General features: G+C 39.0%; 1 protein-coding gene across 1 annotated transcript in view; it reads left to right on the forward strand.

Moving 5' to 3' along the window:
• Window positions 1-417: 417 nt before the first annotated feature.
• ATP8A2 (ATPase, aminophospholipid transporter, class I, type 8A, member 2) overlaps window positions 418-24,957 on the forward strand; it is a 49,448-nt gene continuing 24,908 nt past the window's right edge. Inside the window, exons 1-14 of the mRNA XM_009876721.1 lie at window positions 418-513; window positions 1,087-1,185; window positions 1,974-2,019; window positions 6,164-6,204; window positions 7,993-8,066; window positions 10,922-10,991; window positions 12,586-12,713; window positions 13,761-13,872; window positions 14,570-14,735; window positions 17,064-17,191; window positions 18,378-18,455; window positions 20,494-20,582; window positions 21,341-21,385; window positions 22,647-22,722. Of these exons, the coding sequence (XP_009875023.1) occupies window positions 6,178-6,204; window positions 7,993-8,066; window positions 10,922-10,991; window positions 12,586-12,713; window positions 13,761-13,872; window positions 14,570-14,735; window positions 17,064-17,191; window positions 18,378-18,455; window positions 20,494-20,582; window positions 21,341-21,385; window positions 22,647-22,722 (993 nt within the window). The 5' untranslated portion in view covers window positions 418-513; window positions 1,087-1,185; window positions 1,974-2,019; window positions 6,164-6,177. The remainder of the gene's footprint in view (window positions 514-1,086; window positions 1,186-1,973; window positions 2,020-6,163; window positions 6,205-7,992; window positions 8,067-10,921; window positions 10,992-12,585; window positions 12,714-13,760; window positions 13,873-14,569; window positions 14,736-17,063; window positions 17,192-18,377; window positions 18,456-20,493; window positions 20,583-21,340; window positions 21,386-22,646; window positions 22,723-24,957) is intronic.

Consider the following 24,957-nt stretch of genomic DNA (forward strand, 5'->3'; position numbering starts at 1 on the left):
ATTTTGCATTTGCAGAATTTCTGATTTATCCCATGTTCAGCTCTGCCTTCCCCAACGCTGAAATGCCATGTGTTGATGAGGGGTAAGTGCTTGGAACCGGAGGGGAAGATTGCCTGCTCATTGCTGAAGCTTGGCTGGGTAGCAAATTATCTGATAGTTCACCCAGTGCTAAAGGTACCAGTGATTAAAGTGAGACTGTGAGCCTTCTGGGTCTGTGTGATGCCTCTTTTTGTTTGGTACAGCTCTTCATTGTAACACAGGCGACTTCCTCCATATTCTATCTAAGTCTTTAGTGTGTGGTCTTTGAACTAATTTCTAATCCTGGCTTTCAGACACTTGCTTGAAACTTTTTGGTCATAATACCTGTATGATGTTCTGATGAAGTGCTAAAACAGAAATATTCCAACCTACAGCACAGCCAAGTACAGTGTGGTGACATTTCTACCTCGATTCCTGTATGAGCAGATAAGAAAAGCTGCAAATGCATTCTTCCTCTTCATTGCCTTACTGCAGGTATTGTTTTATTGGTTTGTCTTGATTATAAAATGAAATTGTAATGTATTATAAGGTGTTATGCTTAACTGTGAGGAATTCTTTGACATACCTTAATAGTAATATTAGTGAGGTATTTATCGATTCAAATTAAAAGGTAACTTAGATTTCTTTCAGTGTAATTTGCAAAATAAGGCTACTTTTTATTCTTCAAGTAAACCCAAGAATTAGTATTGGAAGGCATGGAGCTATTGAGAAAAGCATGTGAGTGTTGTAAAACTGCTGACTGTTTAGATACTCCAGGTTATCACTGTTTCCAGGAGAATTACAGCATTTGAATGATTTTCTTGTAGTGAGAGGAGACAGAATAAAAGATGTACAACAAATCTATCTTCTAACTTTATGGTAGTAGTTTCTTCAGAAGTGCTGAGAGCTTGGGCTAGTCTGCCCACTGAAAGTGAATATCAGTCAGGCACAAATCAGTAAGCTCTGTGTTCTCTCTTCTGAGAGCTTTGCCAGAACTTCAGAATTTGCTAGAAACTAATTTTTAAAGTGCAAATACAACATGAATATCTCTTCTCCCTCTGTTCCCAGCAAATTCCAGATGTCTCTCCAACAGGAAGATATACCACCTTGGTGCCATTGCTATTTATTTTAACAGTTGCTGGCATCAAAGAAATAATAGAAGACTATGTGAGTATGATTATGGGGAAGGCTGTGCTGAAGACCAGGTGTTTCAAAAAAACCACAGAATGCCACAAAACTACAAGTCTCTGAAGCCCATTGAGTCATTGCTGAAAATCAGCAAAATACTCTTTTGATTTTCAGAGCTCTAAACTCGACTAGAATTTCTGGAATGCCGTGAAATTGATTGTTGTCATGATAGATGGTGAACAGGAACACAGCAGAAGTTAGGACACTTGTTTCTACCCATTCAAGATTGTGTATTCAACTTTTATCGAAAAGACCTGGCTGGAAAGATGCTGTAGAGTTCTCACTTCTGTGGCCTTTTTAATTGGACTTGAAAATGCAGGAGGGAGCAACTTTAGCATAGAGCTAACTATTTTGGGGAACATCTGCAATAACTTCCTTAGGTATTCTTTAAGAGCTCTTTCTGATTTGTGAAGTTCTGATGAATAAAAATAATTTATAAATCAGCCTAAACAAACAGTACATAGAATGTATAGTGCAGCTGTCATGTAAATATCCTATTTCTTATTGTTCCATTTGATTATTTTTTTTTTTTCCCCAAAAAACTAGTTTTGGAGACTTAACGGGATTTTTTTTGCTGTTGATGGGGGTTTGAGGCTGACTTCCAACAGGGATACTCATGTTAAAGTTACATTCTTTTATAAATCGTTTGGATTGGATGATGTGTGGCTTTTTGAAAAAAATACAAAGGCAACAATGTGATGTTTCTACCTCTAATGGTTTTGGAATCTGTAATGAAGTGTAATTAAATGTTATGTTTTTTCTTGCAGAAAAGGCATAAGGCAGACAGTGCAGTGAATAAAAAGAAAACAATAGGTAAGACCAAACAGTCTTTAAGCTAAATATTTAAAGTGCAAGTAGTGCATACCAGAACACTTACTTTTGGACAATTCTGTTGCTTAAACAGAGTCATGATTGTGGGGATTGCATGTCATCTTGGACTAGATTGTTACTGATACATTAGGATTTTAATTTACCAAAAGGTTCAGACTGGTGCTGATAGTGTGACACTTGAAGGTGAGGCATGAGGAGGATTGTTAGAATTTATACCTTCACAGAATTCCAAGGTGGTTCAAAGTCATACACTTATTAGCTCCTCTAAGAAAACCAAGGAATTTTCTCCCTTGCCAAACTATTCTGATTATTATGAAGAAAAAAAATACAGCACTCACAAGAAAAAAAACATGAAACAAATGCCAAATAACTGCATCAACCAACAAAAAACCCCCACCCCAACAAACCCTTAAAATGCTAAAAGTTGATGTCAAAGGAGTTTTAAGTAGTTTTGTAAATGCTGCCTGTAAAATACAGGGGGAACTCTGGGGATTTTGTGGGTTTACTTTCCTGAGGTGGCACTGAATGAGTTTAACACTGATATCCTCTGAATGCCTACATGTGTCCCTGATGTATTGACACTCAATACCTGAAGACATCATTTGGTTTTCATCTCCCTTAACTGAAAACCTGTGCAGCAAATTTGAAGCGTATATTGATAGCTGCCCCGTGGTCTGTCTGTGCTGCTCCTGGGGGTTCTCCGAGTTCCCATGTCAGACAACTCCTCTGCTGCTCCTCTGTGAAGATCCACAGATGAAGTGGAAAACCCAGGAATTTGACCCCTCAGTAGTGCCCCTTCCTTCCAAATACATCTAGCTTCAGTGTCAAAAAACTAGAGAGATAATTAAAGGGACGTGGAGAACTGAACAACCCACTAGCTCTGTGCTTCAGTGGACTGACATAATGTTTGCAGGACTATTCTCAGCAAGTTATTTTTCCTTCGTGCTTGAAGTTAAGTTGATCATTGAGGTTGTATTTAATGAACATCAAAAAGCTTTGCTTTACTAACTTGTCAGGGTAAGTTCTCTACAAAAATTTGGGAAGGTGTTTCTAGTGCAAGAACCCTGTATTTTAGTCATGAGAAGTCAGCAATTAGCAGTCTGTTGTGCTACAGCCAGTTCTTTTAGAGGTAAAATAGTTGTAATTCATTTGTAGTTAGAGAACATGTGCTTACAAACACTTCAAAGAAAGTTTATCATGGTAATTGTGGAGAGACAACCTTAAAGAGCACAAGGTATTCTTATGAAGCTAAGCAGAACTTCATCACTTGGAAGAAAAACGTTTTAGTTCAGGTTTTATTTTTTACATTTGAATACTCTAAATACAGTTTGCAAAATGATGCTTAAAGTTGCATTCTCCCATTTCTTAAGAGGAAGCCTGAAGAGGCTTATTCTTGAGAGTTGTAATATGAGAATGAAAAGCTAATTTATGCTCAGGGAGGTTAAGATGAATTAAATTTAGGTTCTGTATTTGTGTTTTAGATTACTCTGATAGCTAAGGGAGGTCTAGTGAATGCAGTCAGTATAGAGCAGTTCAGAAGTACACATGTACTGGCTGCTTTCCTGCAGTGACCAGATGCTTGCTTCAGTAGCATGCACGTAGGCTTTGTATTTATTTTCATTTTTAGTATTTTGAACAGTACTGTATCTTCAAAGCACGTTTCCTATATTAAATTTGCTGTTACAAACATTGGCTTGCTTTGCCAAGTGGCTTTAGTATGTAGGAAATAAATTCTATTTGCAGGAAACTTAATGGAAAGTTCTGCTGCAAGTGGGCATTTACATTAGGAGCTGGAGAATGTTGGGCTCTGAGCCAGTGTTCCGTGTCTGGCATGGCTTCACATGGTGCGTCTGGAGATGACATTGACTCTAGAGACCAGACTAAATGTAATCCCACGTGAAGCCCGTGGGCAGTATATTGCATAGATGTAGAGAACTCAGCAATAACTGTTATGATGTATTGATCCTCTTATTATTAAATTATAGAGTAAGCCATGAGCATTTAATACTGTATGGGATGCCCTCAAATAGTAGACAAGCACAGGGCTAGCAAACTATTGCACAAGACCAAGGTGAAATGCTTTGCCTTCAGGAGCAGTAATTCAGGTGTCCCTGCACACCGAGATGCGAGTGACAGCATTAAGCCCTAGATATAGAACATCAGTACACTGATTTTCACTGTTAGAAAGCCTTAATAGAAGGTTTGTATTTAAACTCTTCTTGAGTAGGAGCAGTCGCTTTAGGTACTTGTTCTTCATGACTTTAACGAAATAACTTTTGACAATAAATAATTCATCAATTTTACTCTGCAATAAATATTCTAGATAGTATAGACATTTACTTTTTTGTCCTTTGGAGTATTCCTATAAAATTGGGTTAAGCAGGGTAAAAGGTGCAAAATTGCAACCCCAAAACTTCTCAACTATTTCATGTCAAATGGAAGATTTCTCTTGAGTTGTGGGGTTATGAGTTAAAAAAAGTTACTTGGGTGATTTGCTTGACTAATTAATTGTGATAGTTAAATTGGTTTCAGTAAGCATGAAATCTAAATCTTTTTAAATAGTGTACAAGACCAAGTACCTGGGACTTGAAACTATAGATGATCATTGCATGTGAATATACAACAGTGTGAACTGTTTGCTGAAACACATCCAGAATTTTTCTGGTGGAACAGGGAGCTGTTTAAAGCAAGGCATGGGAGATGCTGAGCGTTGCAGTTCCTCTCTGAGGGTTTGGGTTTTGAGTGAAGGCTGAAGGTATGTGGCTTTTTCACTTGAGATTCTGGAGAAGGCCTGAGTTCAATTCAAGCACAGCTTAGAAGAAGGAAGAGATGTGACAAAACTGTTCTTCTAAACTGTGTGTACTTGTTTGGGTGGAAGCTCAGAAGTTTAGACTTATCACTAGCAGTGTTTTTGTTGTTGACCACCTATTTTTTGTTAAATAGTTTACCTTGCTGTGGTCTATCCACTGTCATGTTAAATCTCAGTATTTAATACTCCAAAGTGTATGGCCTGAAGACAGGAATTGAGAAAATGGATTTCTTGTGCTTGTTCTCATCTGACAAACCTTGTATTTCTGTTCATGGAGTGGCCTAAGCAGGATGACTGAGGCTGTATTCAGCAGAATTGTTATCTTCTGGGAGTTTCAAATGAACTGTGTATGTGAATTGCATAGAACTGAGGAGAAAACTGGGCATATTCGAAGTACGAGGCTGATCTCTTCAACTTCCATCTGCTGCACACTATACTTCTTGAATATTGTTGAAAACTGGCTGCAGCTACTTTCAGTGAAGGGTTTTAGTTTGTTTAGGTGTACTTGGTGTGCCTCAGACCTGGACTGAATTTGATTACTCAGCAATGATTACTTAACTGTTTAGGCTAGTAGGGTAGCATTAAGTATGTGTAGAAGCATCTAGAAGAACTACTTGAGTGGAAGAGGAGGTTCCAGGGTAAATGACCACTGAGTGTGTTAGAACAGCAGTATAAGACTTGGGCACTACAGAAGCAAAGATCTATTTTGATACCTTTTCTTTTTTTGCTTCATTGTGAACTTTAGCATTTAGGATTCTCTTTCTGCCAAAGCTGGTGTTTGCTTTTCAGTAGGATTTTTAGGCTTCTTGACAATTAAGCTTTAGTCTTATAAGGGCAATTGATAGGGTAGTGAAATTGGATGTGTCAGAGTCAAAACATAATGAATAAAACACAAGGAAAAAGGTGAGAAGTGAGAATTCTGTTGATAAGTTATACACAGAGTAAACGTGTGTCCTGATACTGACTGACAGTGGGAAGTCATGTCCCTTGTTTTAAGGAAGGTTGTTTCTCAAACAAGTAACAACGCTGCCCATCTGTGGGTTAGTATGAAGCAATGCCAAGAATAAATCAGGCCACCAACTGTTGTCTAGCAGGTGATAAAAATTACGTAAATATTAAGGGCAAATTCTTCCTTTTTCTTGAATTCACATGCCTACAGCTGTGGACAGAAGTGTGTGATCCCAGCTTCTGAGAAGTACTTTTCTAATCCATGTGTTAATTCCCATTCTGGTCAATGTTCATTACTGCTGATACAGTTTTGATATTTGTTCGGCTCTTGCCTGTTTATTCTAACCTAACTTTAAACTTTCTTTCCAGTTCTAAGAAATGGGATGTGGCAGAACATTATTTGGAAAGAGGTAAGTACAATTGATAATGGGAGGGAATGGAAGAAGATGTGCAAGAGTGACTTTTGGCAAAATAAATTTGGAGGCCTAGAACTGATGTACATTATGTGAGAATTCCCTGAGACGTGGGGTGGGAGAGATCTGTTCTGTTGCAGTAATGAAAATTGCCTTGTGCAAGGCACCCATGTGTACCCACCTTTAAATCCCAATACTATGTTTCATCAAATGCTAATGAAATGTTCTGGTTTTGCTTGGGCAGGTAATATGCCTTAGGGTGTAAGTAATGTTTTGTTTAGTCCATATCTTGGAAGAGTAACTCTCACTGCAATGCTTTACCTCTTCTGAAAGTCTAACAGACTTATATTGCTACCTCTGCTAAAAAGTTCAGAGGCTGACTAGGAAGCTCTTTGCTCAAATAAGGAACACAGGCCCTGCTGCTACCTCAGACACTCGGGACCTGTGTTCTGTGAAGCCCTTTGCCAGGACCTGGTGAGCTTCATTTCTAGAACTTGCTGAAATCCCTCAGGATATATTGATCTAATTGTGGCTCTTAATGCCCTTTTCAGGACAAAATTAGCCCTGTTAACTGATAAATGAGGAGAAGGTACATGCTTTTAAAACCACTGGGAAGTGAGATGTGCCTCAAGACCTGAAAGCAGTCCTGCTCAAGTGTTAGGCTATAGTAGAAACTGAAGCTGGCCAGGGCTTCTAGTGGCTAATGCCAATGTCTGTTTATGCTGTTCTGTGTGATATTTGTAGTGAGGACGTGGAAGATATTTAAAGCAGAGCCTGGAATCTGTTTTTCTTATGCAGTTAAACACTTCTTCAGTTGGCCTGTCTCAAATGTGTGTTGTCCAGGCATGCATTTATTGTTAGGGAATAACAGTTATGTACTATCTACCTTGTTTGCTTTAAGGTGGAAATCTGATGCTTTTCCTGAAGGGAATTTGTTTTCAGCGAGTCCAGAGTAAGACTAATGAATCTGCCTGTTCGAACATGCTATCCATTTCAACTTTTATATGTTGATGTGTGAAAAATCCTTTAAGCCTGTTTCAGACTCTCAGCAGTGTATTGGTGCTAAACAGCCTGATAGTCATCAGACAAGTCTTACTGTTTTGAGAATACTGCCTGGTTCTTCTTAGACTGGAAGTGCTGTGCATGTGTGACTCCCGTTAAAGGTAGCAGAAACTCTTAGGACTTCAGTGTTTCAGAAATCAGGACTCTCCACGTTTCAGGTGGCTGTAGGTCAGGCAAGATTTGGTTGATACTGTCTGTTGCAGAGACAACACTCTTTGCTAGCGAGTAGTACAAGCAGTGTACCTAGAGAGAGCTGAGGGAAGATGATAGTGATGACTGTGTAGGTAAGGTGGAGAAGGAATGGGGAAAGCTCTTGATACTTGACAAAAGTCAAGTTTCAAGATAACTGTTTTAGAAGGGAAAAATAAGTATTGTTCTAGGTTAAATAAGACTAAAGAAAAAACCTTCAAATTTGGATAACGGCAGGATTATAGAAAAATAATTATTAATGACTACAAGCTACAGAAATCCATGCTTTCCAAGTGAGTATATTTTTTTTTCTATAGAGAATTGTTTACTTTACCTTCAGAAAAGGAAAAGGTTTGATACTTCCAAACTTGCAGTGAGAAGTACTCTGACTTTCTGAAGCGCTATCTCTAGCTATTCTGTGCATGATGCTGTTCTTTTGACTGGGTGAAAGAAAATAACAAACTAACATGCCAGACAAGCAAACTGTTTGTTTTTCTTTTCCATGCTACTGTACTCCTGCCCCTGACTCAACAGGTAGCGGTAGGAGATATTGTGAAGGTCACCAATGGGCAACATCTTCCAGCAGACATGATCATTTTATCTTCCAGGTATCCTGAATGGGTGTGGAAGTGATGTGTCTGATGAACTGAGGTGCAGAGGATCGAAACTCTGTATTTGCTATTAATGAAACCAGACATCAGATGGCTCTAATTTCAATCCACATCTAAAATTAAATTTCATCAATGTCAAAACAGTACTTTACTAGGCAATGATTCATATAGCAGTGTAGATACCTTCTGAAGAAGGCTTCTTTATGACTTTATAGTATTGTGTACCTGTAATTCACAAAGTGTATTGTTGAGTTAGAAGACTGAAGTTCAATCTACTGTACAAGCTTCATGCAGTCAGTTCCTCTGTGGCCTTTATAGCCTCCAGTTAATTCCGCTGAGTTTTCAATGTGTTTTCCTGCCTCACAGGAAGGATTTCTGCTTTGGAGCACTAATTCTAAGAGGCTAGCCCAGCTGGCATCCTGTAACTAGCCTGCAAAGTAGCCTTTGGACTTACATTTGCTGTATCTAAAAAGAATAAACAAATGATGGCCCATCCCTGGCATGGCAGTGACATCTTGAGTCCTTCTCATCTTAGTGAAATATGGGACAACCTCTTTATATTGATAAACTGGCCAACAAATCTTGGTGCTTAGTTCTTAAAAGCATTTTGAGTGATACTTGGCTGCTCATCTAGGTTCTGTAGTGTTGAACAACTTGAGGCCAAATCAAGACCACTTTCTGCTTAGACGAGAGTTAAACAAGAGACAGTAGCACATTTCCTGTTATTAAACATGCTTTTTTTAATAGCCAAACTTTGATGTCTTACTCTTCTCCATAATTTCCTCCTGTCTGTATGCTTCTCAGTGGTGACTTCAGGTTCTTTTGGACTCTGGGTTACTGTTCCCTTAGAAGTTGAGTGATCTAAGAGAACTTATTTTTTAAGCTACTGCATTTTCTGCTCCATCTTCGTCTGCAGTTTCTGGGAGCTTTCATTTTTTTGAAAGCTATATGATGAAGCTCAGTCTTTTGGAGCTGTCACATGATCAAGTATAAGAGATATCTTTATTCCATGGTATACTATATTGTATTTTCTTAAAAACCACACTCAAATTTTAAAGAAACAATTGTCAGCCTTAATATGCAGGTAGTTAGGCCTCACTTTGACATCACTAACTTGCTGTTGTTTCAGCACTGAGGAGTATTTGTTCTACTTGAGAACTTCTCTGATGTGTTATACTAAAAAACCTTCTGATTTATGTCTTAACTTGCATGGGCCAGCTTTTTGTTCCACGTTATTCTACTAACTTGCTGTCACTGATAATCACATAACTAGAGAGTTTAACCTTAACTAGATTTAGGAGAAGCTTTGCTTGAGGTAAACAGTAATTTCTGTGGTAGTTGTGCTTTCCAATTGATATTATTCCCGTGATTCTTTTAAATAACCATCCTAAATGTCCTCAGTTCACCAGAGTTCTCTGCATACTCTGAAGGGATTTGGGGTCTTTTGCTTGTATGTGTTAATTTTCTGTATCTGAGCTGGCTGTCAGAGGTGAAAACCAGTTATTTTTACTTTCAGTCTTTTTTTTTTTTTCCCCATAGAAGAAAGGAGACATCACATGAATTTTACCTAGGGAGTAAATTTACATGAAAGAAAAACATGCTTGAATCTAAACACAGCTTTGTGTGAAAACACTTCCACATTTCTGTGGACAGGAGAGGAATTGTATTGGAAGAGGTATTTTCCTCTTGAGTTAACCAGTTCAGTTGTAGCAGATAAGGTGTTCGTGGCACGAATAAAATTGGAATAAAGCTGGACTTAATCTATGTCTTTCCTGGGTCCACATTTAGCTTGCCTGTATAGAAGACAACAGTCTCTCAACTTTGTTTTTAAAGAAAAATTCACTGGAGAGAAAAATGTAGCTTTTTACTAGGTTGCAAATACACCTGCCTGTTGCTTAACAGCTTTTGTCCTAAGGAGCCTTTATTACACACTCTCCTGCTAATTAAGTACATTTGTGGTTAAAGCAGTTGGACACTTTAGAAGAGAAGAAGCAACATCTCAAATATAAGAAGTGATATGCTGAAGAAGCACCTATTGGAGCCCAGATGGGAAACTGATACTCCTTAGCAGCCTGAGAAGATGATCAGGGAAAAAATAGTTTTGTTGGTGCCATACAGAGGTTTTCAAATTTTAAGGATCCTATTAGGAAAAGATCAATGACTGTAGTACCGTTCTTTATCACAGGTGCTATCTCCATAGAGCTCCTCAGTGTTAGATGTTAGATAAGGGCTCGATTAATGGAAAATTCAGTTTTGTAAGGAAGATTTGAGGTTTTCGTGCCAGTATTGCTAAGGGCATAAGCATCTCTGAAAGATGCAGATCACAGCCCTGAATTTCAATCTTACTGTACTTTTTTCTGTTTCTTAAAAAATAAAAAAAATCTGGTTAGCACGAACTTCAGATGTGCCTCCACAGGTCCCTCAGCTTCAAGGTGATGTTGTGGCCACAACCTTTTGTGTTTGCGGTTCACAGACAGGATCTAATAGCAAAGAGCACACTCTTCATCTAAGCACACTGTTCAGTAGTTTGTGTTTTATCTATAGCTCTTGCAATCTGAAGCCATGTTACGGATTGCAATGTAAAATTGTCCACCTCAGGCATCTAAGTTTATAATGACTTGTCAAATTCTTACTAACCTTCTGATTTAGACTTGTCGTTCTCTGTAGTCTGTTGTATGAGTGCTCATGTCTAAAGACATCTCTAAACCGTGTGCTTTCAGCTGTTTTTTTCATGGTTGTATACTACTGATGTGGATTTTTGTCTGTTGGAGTGTATTACGGATCATTTTTGTGCAGAAGTAGTATATTAAAAGTACTGAGTCTTAACACTGCAAATCTGATGCTTCTTACAGTGAACCACAAGCCATGTGCTATATTGAAACAGCTAATCTCGACGGGGAGACAAATCTTAAAATACGACAGGTAAAACAGACTGAATTTCACCTTTTTTTTTTTTTTCTGTTCAGGTATCTAATATTAACCACAAAGCAGGGTCTGCCTTGCCTGTCAAGAATATAACTACTTCTTTTTTAATTCTTGTTACTATTGTTAAAAGAAACCCACGTATCTCTTGCCAGGTGGCTGTAAGCTGCCTTTTGAACAGAAGCAAAGCCAAGAGTAATGCTTCATATGCAAGTGTAAGGAACTAATCTGGAGGAAGTATTACAAGCCTACAAAGGCAAATCAAGCAGACTTTGGATGTGTTTTGCTGAATGTCCAGTAAGTGGAACTGAAGTGCTGTATTAGGGAAAAAAAGTCAGCTGTGCTTGTGATCAGCTGCGATTTCGGCTGTTAGAAGTGCCAGTCTGTCTGCTTCTGCCTCTGTGGAGTGCTCTAAAGGACCTTTTATACATTTAAGTTAATTTCTTCTCTCCTTGTGATAAGTAGTGGAATTTATTTGAATCTTTTTAGTTGTGTTAAAGAAATATTATTGATTATGGTGTTTAGAAATAGTTCAGAATGCTTGCCTTCTTTGATTATAGAAAATGAATTTGGATTAGGGTTTTGAAATAGAGATTATTTGTTTTTAACAAGCTGTACACTTGCTACTTGTTTTTTACTTTTGTAGAAATGTGATTGACTGTTCTTATTCAGCCCAGTAGATCAGATCTTGAGTTCTTGTCAAATTTTATTTGCTTCAAGACACATGGTTAAATCAAGAAAATAAAGTTGCAAGGCATTTTAAGGCCTTATTCTGGCTTGCAGCGCTACAGTCAAAACCTGGAAAATGATACTGAAAATAGATCACTCTGAATCAAGTAGGGGTGTTAATGGGCAGGTGAAAAGCAATGGAGTGTTGTATGTGCACTCTGAGCTGGAGTAGCAATATGTTAGGTTACAGTAGCATGATGGGTTGGTAATGAACCCTGAGTAGGATCAGAGTATAATGGCTGCAGGGACCCCAGAGACTGCCCTTCGGAGTGACTCTACTTAGCAGCAGAGCTACACCATGAGAGAAAAGCCAGGCCTGTTCCTATTGCTTATCTCTCACTTTGTCCCGTACACGTGCGGTTTTGTGCTTTGTAGATGGAACTTTCCTCTTGGTCGCAGAGAGATCGTGTAGGTGATAAATCCATCTACACAAGACAGTTACAAAACAGTCCTATATAAGCAGGAAGTGAATAGGGGGCTGGTTACCTCAGTCAGCTAGAGCGTGGTCCTGATAACACAAAGGCCATGAGTTTGATCCTCGTTTGGTCCCCATGTGTTGCCTGATCTAGTTGAGAGGTGTCCCTGCCCATGACAGGGAGGTTGGATTAAATGATCTCTAAGGTCCCTTCCAGCCTAGGCCATTCTATGATTCCTTACAGGAAAGATTTATTGAATTCCCACTAAAAAAGCAGGAATAAAACCCACAACAAAGCAAACAAACACAACCCCCCAACAAACCTGACAGAAAACGTAGATGCTTTTACTTACACTTCATATCTAAGATGTTGGAAGAAAGCTCCGTTTTCCTAAGTTGCCTTCTAATAAAAATTTTTGACATGAATCTGCTTTGGCTTGTACTTTGCAGGGATTGTCTCAAACTGCTAATCTCCAGTCAAGAGAAGAATTGATGAAAGTATCTGGAAGGATAGAATGTGAAGGACCCAACCGTCATCTTTATGACTTCACAGGAAACTTGCGCTTAGATGGTCAAAGGTATTGACTTGACAATGAAGCCATAAATTCATTTGGTTAGGAAAAAGGCTTCATGTGTGCTTTCAGTCTGCAACACTGGCAGCATGAGTGTTTTTGCTGGGGTACAGTAATAATTAACAGTTGTTAATCAGAGCATCTACCAGTATAAGATAACACAGATTTGTCTTTCTGCTAAGTCTTCTGCTTTTTGTGGGAGAGCTGGTTTCTTTGAAGTTGGTAGTGCTCTCTTAATAAAACTAACATCTAAAGGGAAAGACGAGTTGGGGAAATGATTTTTTTTTTAGGGCCTTCTTGTTACAGAGGATATGCAGAGGAAATGAGAAATAAGTCTCTTAACAAGTAGACCCAAAGGCCACACCAAGTTTGGATCTGTAGAGTTTTCCCCCAGAATGTGGAGTATGACTTTGATCTGTTGCAACTCTTGAAAGTAGAGAACTTAGTTTTAGTACTTGAATTGATAGAACTTGAAAGGTCAATAGGAACATAAAAGTTTCATCTGGCCGTACCTGTTTTCCTATACAGAAACTGTATTGCTTGAGCCACTCAGCTGAATAGTGACACATGTGAGAATAGATCACTTGCATCCCACCTGAAAATCATATGGCTCGTAGAGTTTTCCCCAAATGGTTATTTAATGACATGTGTGAGGTTATAGTGTGTTACATGCATAGGTATAGTGTGAGTAGTCTTTTTGTGAGTGTGATGCTTCTCTGTGGTTGATGTGAGCAAGAACATACAAGCCAAGGTTAAGTGCAGAATAAGTTTATGGCTGCCATGTAAATTCTTAGGCTTAGGGTAGTTAGAACAGTTCCCTTGTATCACCTTCCCCCTTTTGTGGTTTACTAGGTATTAGATTGAAAGAGGTTTCAGTGCTCTCTTGGGTTATGTGGACAATCTAAGTTCATTATATTACTTTCTGCCTTTTTTATAGGTGGTTGTTTGTTGATGTGTTTTTTTAATTGAGGGAGGATTAAGGCTGAAAGGAGAATTACTTTATCCTAAAATGTTACCAAGAATTGCAAGATTTACATGCTTCTTGCTTTGCAGCCCAGTTCCTGTTGGTCCAGACCAGATCCTGCTAAGAGGTGCACAGCTGAGAAACACTCAATGGGTCTTGGGTATTGTTGTGTATACAGGACATGATACAAAACTCATGCAGGTAAAGTTCTTAAGGAGATACAGAGCACATTCCAATAAAAGCTGGTCTTTCCTGTGTTCTGTTTGTCTTTTGGATTTGATGTTCTGAAATGGATTGACTCATTGTAGCTGTTTAAGACCTGGAGGCCTTGAGGAATAAAACAGGACTGTTTTACTTGAGGCTGCATGTGTACAAGCGTAAACATTGAAGAATTTGTCTTAAAACACTTCAGTATGTAAGCAAAACCAGCTGTATTTTAGCTTAATTTATTTGGTAGCTGGACCATATTTAAATTTAAAAGCTGAGGAGATGGTAATGGCTACCTACAGTTTTAACACCTGGAGATTATTAGGTTAAGACTACAGTTGCTTTATTGCCTTAATGGCAGGAAATATCCAGAGAGACCAGCAACATGCTTGTGTTGCTCACCTCTGCTGCCCATCAGTGGGATGGGCAGCCAGCAGATGAGTGCTAGGTCTTCAGAACTGAATGGTTCTATTCCTTTCGTCTCCTGTCAGGTTTTGGAGTATTGTCTCCTATTACTACCTCATTGAACTTTGTGTTCCATATTGAGCTAAATAGGGTTGAAGTAGCAAGTCCTGTTGTGGACGCTAAAAATAAAGACTGAGTTTACCTCTGCAGTTTCCTCCTGTATAAGCCATTGCCTGACTCCTTTTTTAATTATTTTTCTTTTTTTCTTCTTGCTGCTGCTGTTCAGAACTCAACCAAAGCACCTCTGAAAAGATCAAATGTGGAGAAAGTGACCAACATGCAGATTCTGGTTTTGTTCTGTATTCTCCTGGTGATGGCCCTTGTGAGTTCTGTAGGTGCCTTATTGTGGAACAGAACACATGGTGAAGTCGTCTGGTACCTTGGCTCCAACAGTGAGTATGCAGGCAGTGTGCTAGGGATGGCCAGGCTCTTAGCAAAGCTAAATGAATGCATAAAATAAGAAACACAAGAAATAAAGCCAGTTGCTGACTTACCGATGGCCCAATTTTTTATTTTCTTTAATACAAGCTGATGTAAGGTAAACTTTCCAGTGAGGCTGCTGTTAATAAGACTTTCAGAAGATTGGGAAGATATCTTTGGGCTACCACCTAGGGAGCAGGGCAGAATCAGAAGAGGGGCAAGAGTTATTCTTGGATTTTTTTATGTTCAAGTTCTTTCAGCTCTGTGGAGATGCCATCATAAAGTTGTTTTCAGAGCAGGTCACATACTGCTGCCTCATGTATTATGTGTGGCTGTATCGGACTGTAGGATAGCAGGTATCAGTTTGATGATGCTGACTTGAGCTTTATGCCTATGTACAGAAGCAAGATATTTCTCTAGCTTTTTTTTTTTCAGTCAGAAACGCTCATCTGCTCTCATTGTAGAGAAAATGGCTAAATGTTATGATTTTCTGTTTATTGGATAATGCTTCAGTCTTTTTGGCTTCTGACTTCTGTTATATTGTAATGAGAACCGATCTCTTAGCATGGTTATTGAAGGGTTTTGTTTGATTTCATTCCTACTTCTTGAATTTTTTAGTTCAGATATCAAAGATGGGCCTTAAGCAAACACTTAAGGATGAAATAAATTGTTTGCCAGTAGACTTTTGACTTGAGGTGGTTATATTCGCTAGCTATAAAATGTGTTGTTACAGACGTCTTGAGACGCACATCTGAAAAAATTCTCACAAACTGCAAATGGTTGTTCTGCTGCTGACTGCAAAACAGATGGCAAAGGGAGTCCTCTGCAGTTTAAAAACTGCAATTGTGACAGTAATGGGGAAAAAAGCATATAGGAAGATTGTGCAAGTGCCTCATATTTGACTCTTCAGGTATTTGTAATGTCTTATAGTAGCAGTATCAGCAACTTTCAAAGTTTTTTTGCCTACCCTCGCCCTTGTTTTTTCATGTGAAAATTTCAATTTGTGCCTTCCAGTGATAGAGTAATATTGAAGGAGATGAATGGAACAAACTCTTGAACTTGTGCTAGTGTAGAACAGGTGCAACCTGTGCTAAACTAAGATGACACAGTAGTCTGTGTAGATGGGTTTTTTTGTAAACTGAATACACAATTTCCATCACTTCTGTAACTGCCACACATGGAAAAGACTAAGCAAGTAGATAAATAAATTTCTTGTTAAATGTCGAAGTTCTGTAACATTTCTATCGGAAATACCTTTTTCTCCATTATCAAGTGTGAGTTCATGTATGCTTGCGCTCATGTATGCTTGCGCTCTTGCAGGTAAAATTCCAAACTTCAAGTCTTGCTCTGATCTTCATTAGGCTTCATCAGCTTTCTCCTGGCTCCTCTTTCTTACTAGTTTGCTTCCCCATCTTCTTAGTAACTTGTTTGTAATCCTGAAAACCCCTTAGTTGTGGGCTGTGACCCCGTTGTGCTGGGTGCTCTGCCTGCTGACTGAAGAGCCTCCCTAAGCTTTAAGGGGAGTGAAGAACAAATACACAGCCAGGAGAGGCTAGCGGCAGCACCATGAACAGGACCCTTCATCCTCTGTCTCCTCTGAGCCTTGTCCTTTCCTGTCCCTGTCTATAAGTGCTTCCTCTTCCCTTTGGGTTTTGTTGTGCTGACAGATACATTTAGGCAATTTGCCCCATGCTGTCACTGTTAATAACAGCTCTGCTGCTTAAACAGGAGGCTTTCGTTCATTTACTGTGTCTCTGTTTAGCAGTCAACTTGTTCTCCTGGATTTCTTTAGTATAACTTCTCAATTCTACCAATGCTGGCAAATTTTTAGAACAGATTTTAGTTGTCTTATTTTGAAACTCCACTGAGACAAGTATGCACATTCTGAAAGGTAAAGTTTTGTGATTAGTGTTATTGGTGGCTCTTAATTGGAATGGTTGACACATCAGATAAATCTCTAAATTTGGGCTGTAGTGTGGAATATCATAATTCTCGCCATCTGTTTAGCGAAAAGTGTTCAGAAAGTGTTCTGTTCTCTAATATATAGTCTGACCAATCTTGCCCTTCTTCACCTGGCATAGTATGCTGTGTATCCAGGCATGTGTTCAGTGGGTGTTTTTAATATTGATTTCAATAGTACACATATAAAAGGCCTTTATACTAGGCCTCAGCACAGTTGCTGATTATTTTAGCATTACTAAATCTGGTGAGGCCAGCTGCCAGAAGATAATTGCCCCTGTACTGTACCATTCAGACTTCTGCCTTCTGTCTGCTGATGTCCTGTGTCTTTTGGTCTGCAGAAATACTGTCTGTCAACTTTGGATACAATCTGCTGACATTTATAATCTTGTACAACAACCTTATTCCAATCAGTCTTCTGGTGACACTGGAAGTTGTTAAGTTTACTCAGGCTCTTTTTATAAATTGGGTAAGTAACCAGAATAAATGTGTTCAAGTCACTTTTTGGAAAGTGACATTAAAAAAAAGCCACCCTGAAATCTTAACAAGGTTTTCTGATTACTTTCTGGTGCAACTTCTGGGGAAGGCAGCGGGATGTTAGGAGGATTTATTCTGTATTAGTTCTGTGTTCTATGTTCAAAAGAAAATTAAAATATTTAGTTGTAGGAAGATCTGTGCAAATGATCACTCTTGTATATTTTAGGCTTTAAGGATGAGAAGGAAGGCTCAGCTCTTTTGGTTGAAGGAGGTCTCAGCTGACTCATGTTCAGTAAATAAGTTTTGACAGCTCTCCAGTACCTTCTAGCTTTTCTCAGCCACAGTAGAGGGAATGACTAGACATAGCCGGGGGGGGTGGTGTCTTTTGAGTTGTTTTTTTTGTGTTTTTAAATCCTGAGGGTGGCCTTAAGGTCACCTCTGATATGAATCACAGTATTTCTGTAAGGAGATGAGTTGGTCATGCCTCATGCAATGAAACAGTGATCTCTGTTCATACAAGCTTTGACTTCAAAATGTGTTTCTTATCAGTTGTGAACTAAAATTACTGTAGTGATGTCTACTAAGCTGAGTAAAAATGAAAGGGATACCTTATCTTGGTGCTAATCCTTGGACTTTCACTGAAGTTATAGTGGTTCCTCTAAAATACAAGTAAGGTATAATGTGTTGTGAGCTGCTTAAAATGTATTGGAGATGCTTAACTAGCTTATCTGAGAAATTGCCTTGGTTCTTGTAGCAGCTGTTTTGTTCATGCTCCCAATTAAATGTAGTAATAGGAGTCGATTTCAGAGTCGCTTAAATTGCCTCTTCAGTCATGGATGTGACTAGAGTAAATTACGTTACTGTAATTGAAGACCTATGATTAGCATGGCTAATGCCTGTTAGAACTTCTTCCTACTGTACTAAATTCTTCAGCTAGAGATGCAATGAATAAAAAGGTAATTACCTATAATTGAATCTGGCTTTACATGTAGTACAGAGGTATACTCTGGAAAAGTGGCACTGCTGTTCAGCCTGGAATGCTATTTGTGTCTCAGGCCTTCAGATCTTCCACCAGTGGAGTTAAGTGAATCAAGCCGAGTTGGAACTGACTGGAAGGAGTTTGGAGATTTCGGTTGTTAATTTGCATAGCATAGGTTTTCATTTTTCTCTCATTTCAGGACATAGATATGTATTATCCTGAAACAGATACACCTGCAATGGCTAGAACCTCAAACCTTAATGAGGAGCTTGGGCAGGTAAGACAACATTTTCTTAAGTGTTACGTTTGTGATATGTTCTAGGGAGGCAGGTATGAGAGCATGCTGTACAAATCTGCTTTGTTCTGTTGCTCATGTTAATGGGACATCTTTACTTTTGTTAGTCCAGGTCTTACAAGTAAAATAACAGGGTTAAGTTTGAGGTGATACAGGCGGTTGTAAGTCTGGGAATAGAATCTTTATGTTCACTCTAAACGGACTTTTTTCCTTAAGGGTGTTGGAGAGATGCTTTGTGGTTATGACTGTCTATACTGGAACAGAGTGTAAAACTCAATAATTTAGACTGAAGAGCAGGCCAACAGCCTCAGCCTGTGTTGTTAGTTTTTCATGTTTCTGACTACCTCACAGGAAACGCAAGTCAAAAAAATTTGCAGTTCTATTCCTAATTTAGATTGTATTCCTTCAAGTATTTCCAGTTTTCTTTCGGTTAAGGATAACTCTAACTTCAGTTGGTTTAAGGTATTTGTTAAAAAAGTTGCAAATAAGATATTTTTTTCCAAAATGGGAGGGTTCCCCAAAACAAGGTTACTGGAAAATACTACTTAGCTATTGGAATTCTGTAGTACCATTGAAAAACCCTAGCTTTTCCTTGACCACTGAAGTCACAGTATGTAACTGAACCACATGAACTCTGTAATATGTGTGAATTCAGTGTTAGAGACAATGCTTATGTATGTAAACTATGTAATTATTCTGTGCTGCTGGGTAAAGCGACAGTCAGTATTTTTCCCACTTAATCAAATGGGCCTTTTCCTTAGAATTGTTAAAATTTGATTTATATTTAGGTTGTTTTGATACGAAGTTATCAACCTTCGAATTATGATAGTGTTCCTGAAGTAAATTTTTTATGTGGCATAATGTATATTGTTGGTCCATGTGTTGTTTTCAGTAATGGCTTACTAGTGATGCCATGTAATGAGGCTGAAGTTATGGATTCATTAATTGAATTATTTGTTCACAGGCGCATTTTTAAATCATTACGTATTAGAATTATTAATGACTTGAAGTTGCTCAGATGTTTGGGTACCCACTTTGACTTTTAACTGGCACATGCTCCATTTTCAAAGCTGTACTTAGAAGCATCGTAGTACACAGCTGAATGGTCCCTTAAGTAATTATGTAGAGCACTGTCTTGAACTCAAGTCCAAATATTGAGGAAAGCCTTCTTGCCCCTCTACGCAAAATATCCTTGTCTTTAAATTGGGTAACTCCTGTATTAGCATGATTTATTCCTGTCTGATGCTGATTTAAAATCTAACCTGGTGCAGAGGCAAAACAGTGTGGAATTCAGCTTGCAATTCATTTTGCTTCCCTGTGGCCTATGGAAGGTGGGAATCTTTGAGGCTGTTAAAGCTCCAAGAAGTTGTGTTGATGTGTTGCACTGGTTTCCAAGTTCTAGCTGGAAGTTGCTGGTTTCTTTTGAGGCATTATTAGCTTGGACAGTGTTGACTGTGATTGTGCATCTTGTACTGCAGGACTGCTCGTGACTGCGTACCAGAAAAGTCAGCTTGTGTTTGCCTGCGCAATACCCCTAAGGGCTTATTCTAGGATGTTCCTTGCACAGTATTGTTTTATGGTGAGGGTGGAAATCCCAAATAAATGCTTGATGATCTCTGTAACACGAAATTTCTTGAGTGTGTTGAATTCTAGTGGTTCTTCAACAGCCTTAAATGTGTTTAATTTCCCATATTGCAGTTTGGCTTTAGTATAGTTGGAAAATTTGATGAATGTTCAACTAGCCCAAACCAGGTACACCGATATGGCCTACACTGAAGTCTTATCATTGATACCTTCTATTTGAGCCTTTCTGCATTTAGAGTTAAGAAATAATGCCAGTAACTGTCCTGATCTCTCTTTATTGTGAGACAAACCAAGCTGGAATAAGCCTGTATTGGCCAATACTGTGATATTTGAGCCATATGTGTCTTCCAGAGTCTTCCTGAGAGTTAATTTATTTTTCACTTTGAGTTTTGTTACTTTGCAAGTTGAAAATTAGACTTTTTTTTTTTTCTTGCAGGTAAAATACCTGTTTTCTGATAAAACAGGTACTCTAACATGCAATATCATGAACTTCAAGAAATGTAGTATTGCAGGAGTGACATATGGGTAGGTATGACTTTAAAGTTCTGTGGTTTTATATGCCTTTTTTTAATGGTAGATACTTATATATTAGAACACGGTTAGAACATTCTGGTTTCCAGTCGGTATTGTAGTATATTGTGTTGTATCAGTTAATATCTCATTTTCATGTCCTGCAAGATAACCTCAGCAGTACATTACATGAAAAAAAGAAAACTTACTTCTTAACTTACCTGATCATGATTTTGATTTAAACTAAATCAGAAGTGCTAAATAACCTCTAGGCTTTGCAGAGGGAAGAAGGGGCATCCCAAGGGTAGCAATTGTGATGTTTCTGTGACTTATTCAGGTGATCCAGGATTTTGTTATGACTACATAGCTGTAATTGTAGTTGTAGAGTTAAATACTCCTTGCCTGAGAGGGTTACCTACTTACTTGGTTTTGCTCTGTTTCTGTCCAAAGGATCCTGGTGAGTCATGCCAGTATTTCATAGCACTTGGCATTTTGAGTCTTGAATACTAAGTCTTTCTTTGCTTAGTTTTAAGTGGGTAGTTTTAAGATCTCTGTGCACATTAACCTTTGAATTTCATGGGAGCTAAGTTAGATACATTAAAAGGCAGAAAACTTGGTTCAAATGCCTCAGCAGCTGAATGCATGGTTCTAGCATATGTTTATGTGTGATGACTCATCTTCACTTTCTACCTATTTTTTATTTTTTGTGATTTAAGTGGAACAAATATTCTTTTTTTGTTGTTGTTGTTTTGTTTTGTTTTTCCACCCCTCAGTCACTTTCCTGAGCTGGAAAGAGAGCGTTCATCAGAAGACTTCAGGTAAATATATTCTAAGACGTTTGTGTTTTGTACAGCAGAGCAGAGACAATTTATATATGTAAAGATTACTTCTCAGTTTGGGACTGGAAGAATCCCAAGGGAGCAGTGTGTTTGAGTGAAATGCTCTTCCAGCAGGAGTCAAATGCAGAGCGAGTGGGTAGTGATGGATCTTTTCTTCTGCACAGAGACATGGTGGGTGAAAGGGGGTGTGGTGGATAGGCAGTAGCTGGGGTGGCTTAGATGCATGGTAATGCAGTGCTTATTTATAACCACAGACAACCAAATTACCAACTAGGAGTAACCTTACGTCTAGCTAGAGACTGAATATTACTTTGCAATTACAAATTTCAAACCTGACAAGGTGAAGAAAAGGAACTTCTTTATCAAAATGCTGTTTTAATAATTAAATCTGGAAAGAGCTTTATATGGAGGTGTCTCATGTCAAGAGAACCACACGTATTTAGATATTTAGTGAATAGAGGGATGAGCCTGTCCCATTCTACAGAAAGGAGGGATAATCTAGAAATGTTATGTGGGTGTCACTGTAGCAAGTTCAGATTAATAGGAAGGACTCAAGAGCCAGAGAGGGCTGATGTGGCTTCAGCAGATAGCAGTAGTGAGTAGCTGCCCAAGAAGCAGGTGGACATTGAATGTTGCTGGCCGCTTTCTGCTAAACTAAGTTGGGCTTTTCCGCTGGTCTATCTCGTTTTTACAATCACCTTTTAGGAAGGTGACATGATATGATTGTCACTTTCTTCTGATATGTTGCTATTTCCTTCACTTACCATCTTTTCTCTTCTTGGGAGGTGCTCTTCTAGTTGGTTCTGTGGGAGAGTTTCTTCCAGGTACGAATTTAGAGTACTCAAGCTTAAAATCTTCAGAGATCAACCTGAAGCAGAAGTCGCTGACTAGAGGGGGAGCTTAGGGATATTGAACTTTGACCTATATTAAAAGCAAGTCACCTTGATATCAGTGTATTTTTAAGTACACTTAAAACTTGCTTATGCTACGTATGTCCTAAGAAGCATGACACTTCTCAAATACACTTTTAAGCATAACTATTTTGGGTTTCTTGCTGGTGTTCTGAAGGAATTATTGCTCATTTTTAGCATTTTGTACATACTTATATGGTCTTTACAGTACTTCCAAGGACAGTGGAATCTCACTTTGTTTTTCCTTAGTGTCCCAACAGAATAGATAAAGTAGTAAGAGTGGAAATGTTGCCACTGTTAGGTTTGAATTTGCTTGTCTTGCTCTGCAGCCAGCTACCTCCTTCCACCAGTGAATCATGTGAATTTGATGACCCGAGGCTGCTGCAGAACATTGAAAATGACCACGTAAGTCTACTCTTTGAGTATCATGTCTCTTAAAACTTCCTATTCTAGGCATCTCTGAAATTGAATGTTAAAGAAATCTATTTGTGTGATCAAGTTTACAGGTGTGTCATGCAAGCACAGAGAGGGGGAAAAAGGGAACGATGTAGTTCCCCCAGCCCCTTTCTGCCCCCTTGTCTTGCTGCTGAATTAAACGGTGACTTTGATATGGGTACCAGCTAGCTATAAACCAGTTTCATATATGCTTTTGTATATGGAAGATGTCTTGTAGCAAATGATGGTAGAAATTGTAATTCTTGAAAAGAAAAACTGCTTGGATTGTTCAGACATCCGTACTGTTAAAATACCATTTTTAACAGCAATCCAGAACATTGCCAAGGTAGTTCTGGTGTGAGACCTGCTTTAAATACTGCAAATGTTAGGATTTCCAATCACATTAAGTATGCAAGAGATGGGACTTACTTGCAAGCTTAAGTTTAGCCTGAGACTTGGTGATTAACTTAATTGGTTGTGTCTTAAAGGGGACCTAGTCCTTTGGACAGGGTCAGTTTGTGGCTTGCTCAGCAGCCATGCAGCTGTGACGTGCCTGACTGGACACCAGACAATTGGAGTTGCATGCAAAAAAACTCTTCTGCGGAAGCTGTTCCGCATTGGGGGATCTGGGCATTGACAAGTGCAAATTCAAATGACAAACTCAATGAGCTGATTGCTCTCCGTAGTGTAGCTTCTGTAACTGGGCTGGTTAAGTTTAGTATGAGCACCTAAAATACAGTTTCAACATACTATTTGTGTGCAGCAAAGCTTTCCTTCTGTTTAGCTTTAAGTTGCACTGCGGCGCAGTGTAAATGCCTGAAGGAATGCTTAATTACTTCATGTGTCACTACATATTCCTCAGAGTGGTAGAGCCTGAAGGTGGCTTCCATGCTCTAACCTTCAGGATAGGGGCCCTGCCGGGACAATGTACTGCTTGTGTACATTTTAATGACTCAACACAAGGGGTATGTATCAAGTGGACTCTGAGATGGAATTTTTCATCCAGCCTTGAGATGGCTCCTTAACTTTAGGATATCACTAATTCTTTGATATTCTCTGAGTAGAGCTTCTGTTTGAGGAGATAGGAGTATTTGCTGTTGTAGCAGGCAAATAAAGGATTTTGGTAGGTTCCTTAGTTGTCAATGAGTCTGTCTTTGCTCTTTACGTGCTGAACCCTTATGTATTAAGTTGCCTTTTGGCTGGCAACTTGAACAGATAGACACTGTTGTCATTGCACATTGGGCTGAGCACGCTGTGTCCACTCACTGCTCAATCAGTGAGGAAACTTCTGTCTGGGAAGCTTTAAGGGTGTACCTTGTGTTGGCTAAAGATATCTCTTGGAGCCTGACTGTGCTGGAGGTATGGATGCCACCCAGTGACAAGTGGTGTTTCAGCATAAGACACAAGAACGCGAGGACTATGTGTGATAGTTTGGTTAGGAAGTTCATATTCATTTGTCGAACTGCATCAGTGAGATGAGGGCTGAATTGGAACGCTCTGCCCAGGGAAGTGGTGCACTCACCGTCCCTGGAGGGGTTTAAGGAAAGGCTGGATTTGGCACTTAGTGCCATGGTCTGGCCGATGTGGTGCTGTTGAGTCCTAGGCTGGACTTGATGATCTCGGAGGTCTTTTCCGGCCTCAATAATTGTGTGATTCTGTGAGTTCTAGAATAGTGGGAGAGGCAGAAGTTCTTTCTAGCCCATTAGCTTTTTTGCATGAGATCAGCTGTTACGGTGTGTAAATTGCTTCTTTCTAAAACTCTTCTTAGTGTCTTAGTTTTCGGAGCTAGTGGATAGCTGTAAATGCCATTTCAGATATCTGACAACCTCTACTCATTTAGTGAACTGAGGTGATAAAGCTGAAGTATTCTAGAACAAGCTGCCTTGTGGGGTCAGATGGTGCTGTTCTCAGCTGGGCAATGAATTCCCTTTAAACATTTGTCTTTATGCAGCTGAAGTTGTCAATTTTTTCTTTCACAAACACTGTGTTTATTGCTCTGGTCTCAAAGATGTTATTTTGCTCAGTTCAGTTGCAAGTGTTAATTTAGAGCTGTCTCAGTGCTGAGTAATTTTCTTTCCAGGTTGAAAACAAAAAATAATGTATTTGTCCTCATGAGACTGTCTCCCATCTGCTGGGAAGATTTTTAGCATCCTGCACCACCTCTAAGTTTCATAAGTCTTCTGGGCCGCTGGTGTATTTGGACTG

The sequence above is a fragment of the Apaloderma vittatum genome, unplaced genomic scaffold (assembly GCF_000703405.1).
Source record: "Apaloderma vittatum isolate BGI_N311 unplaced genomic scaffold, ASM70340v1 scaffold8699, whole genome shotgun sequence".
Classification (NCBI taxonomy): Eukaryota; Metazoa; Chordata; class Aves; order Trogoniformes; family Trogonidae; genus Apaloderma; species Apaloderma vittatum.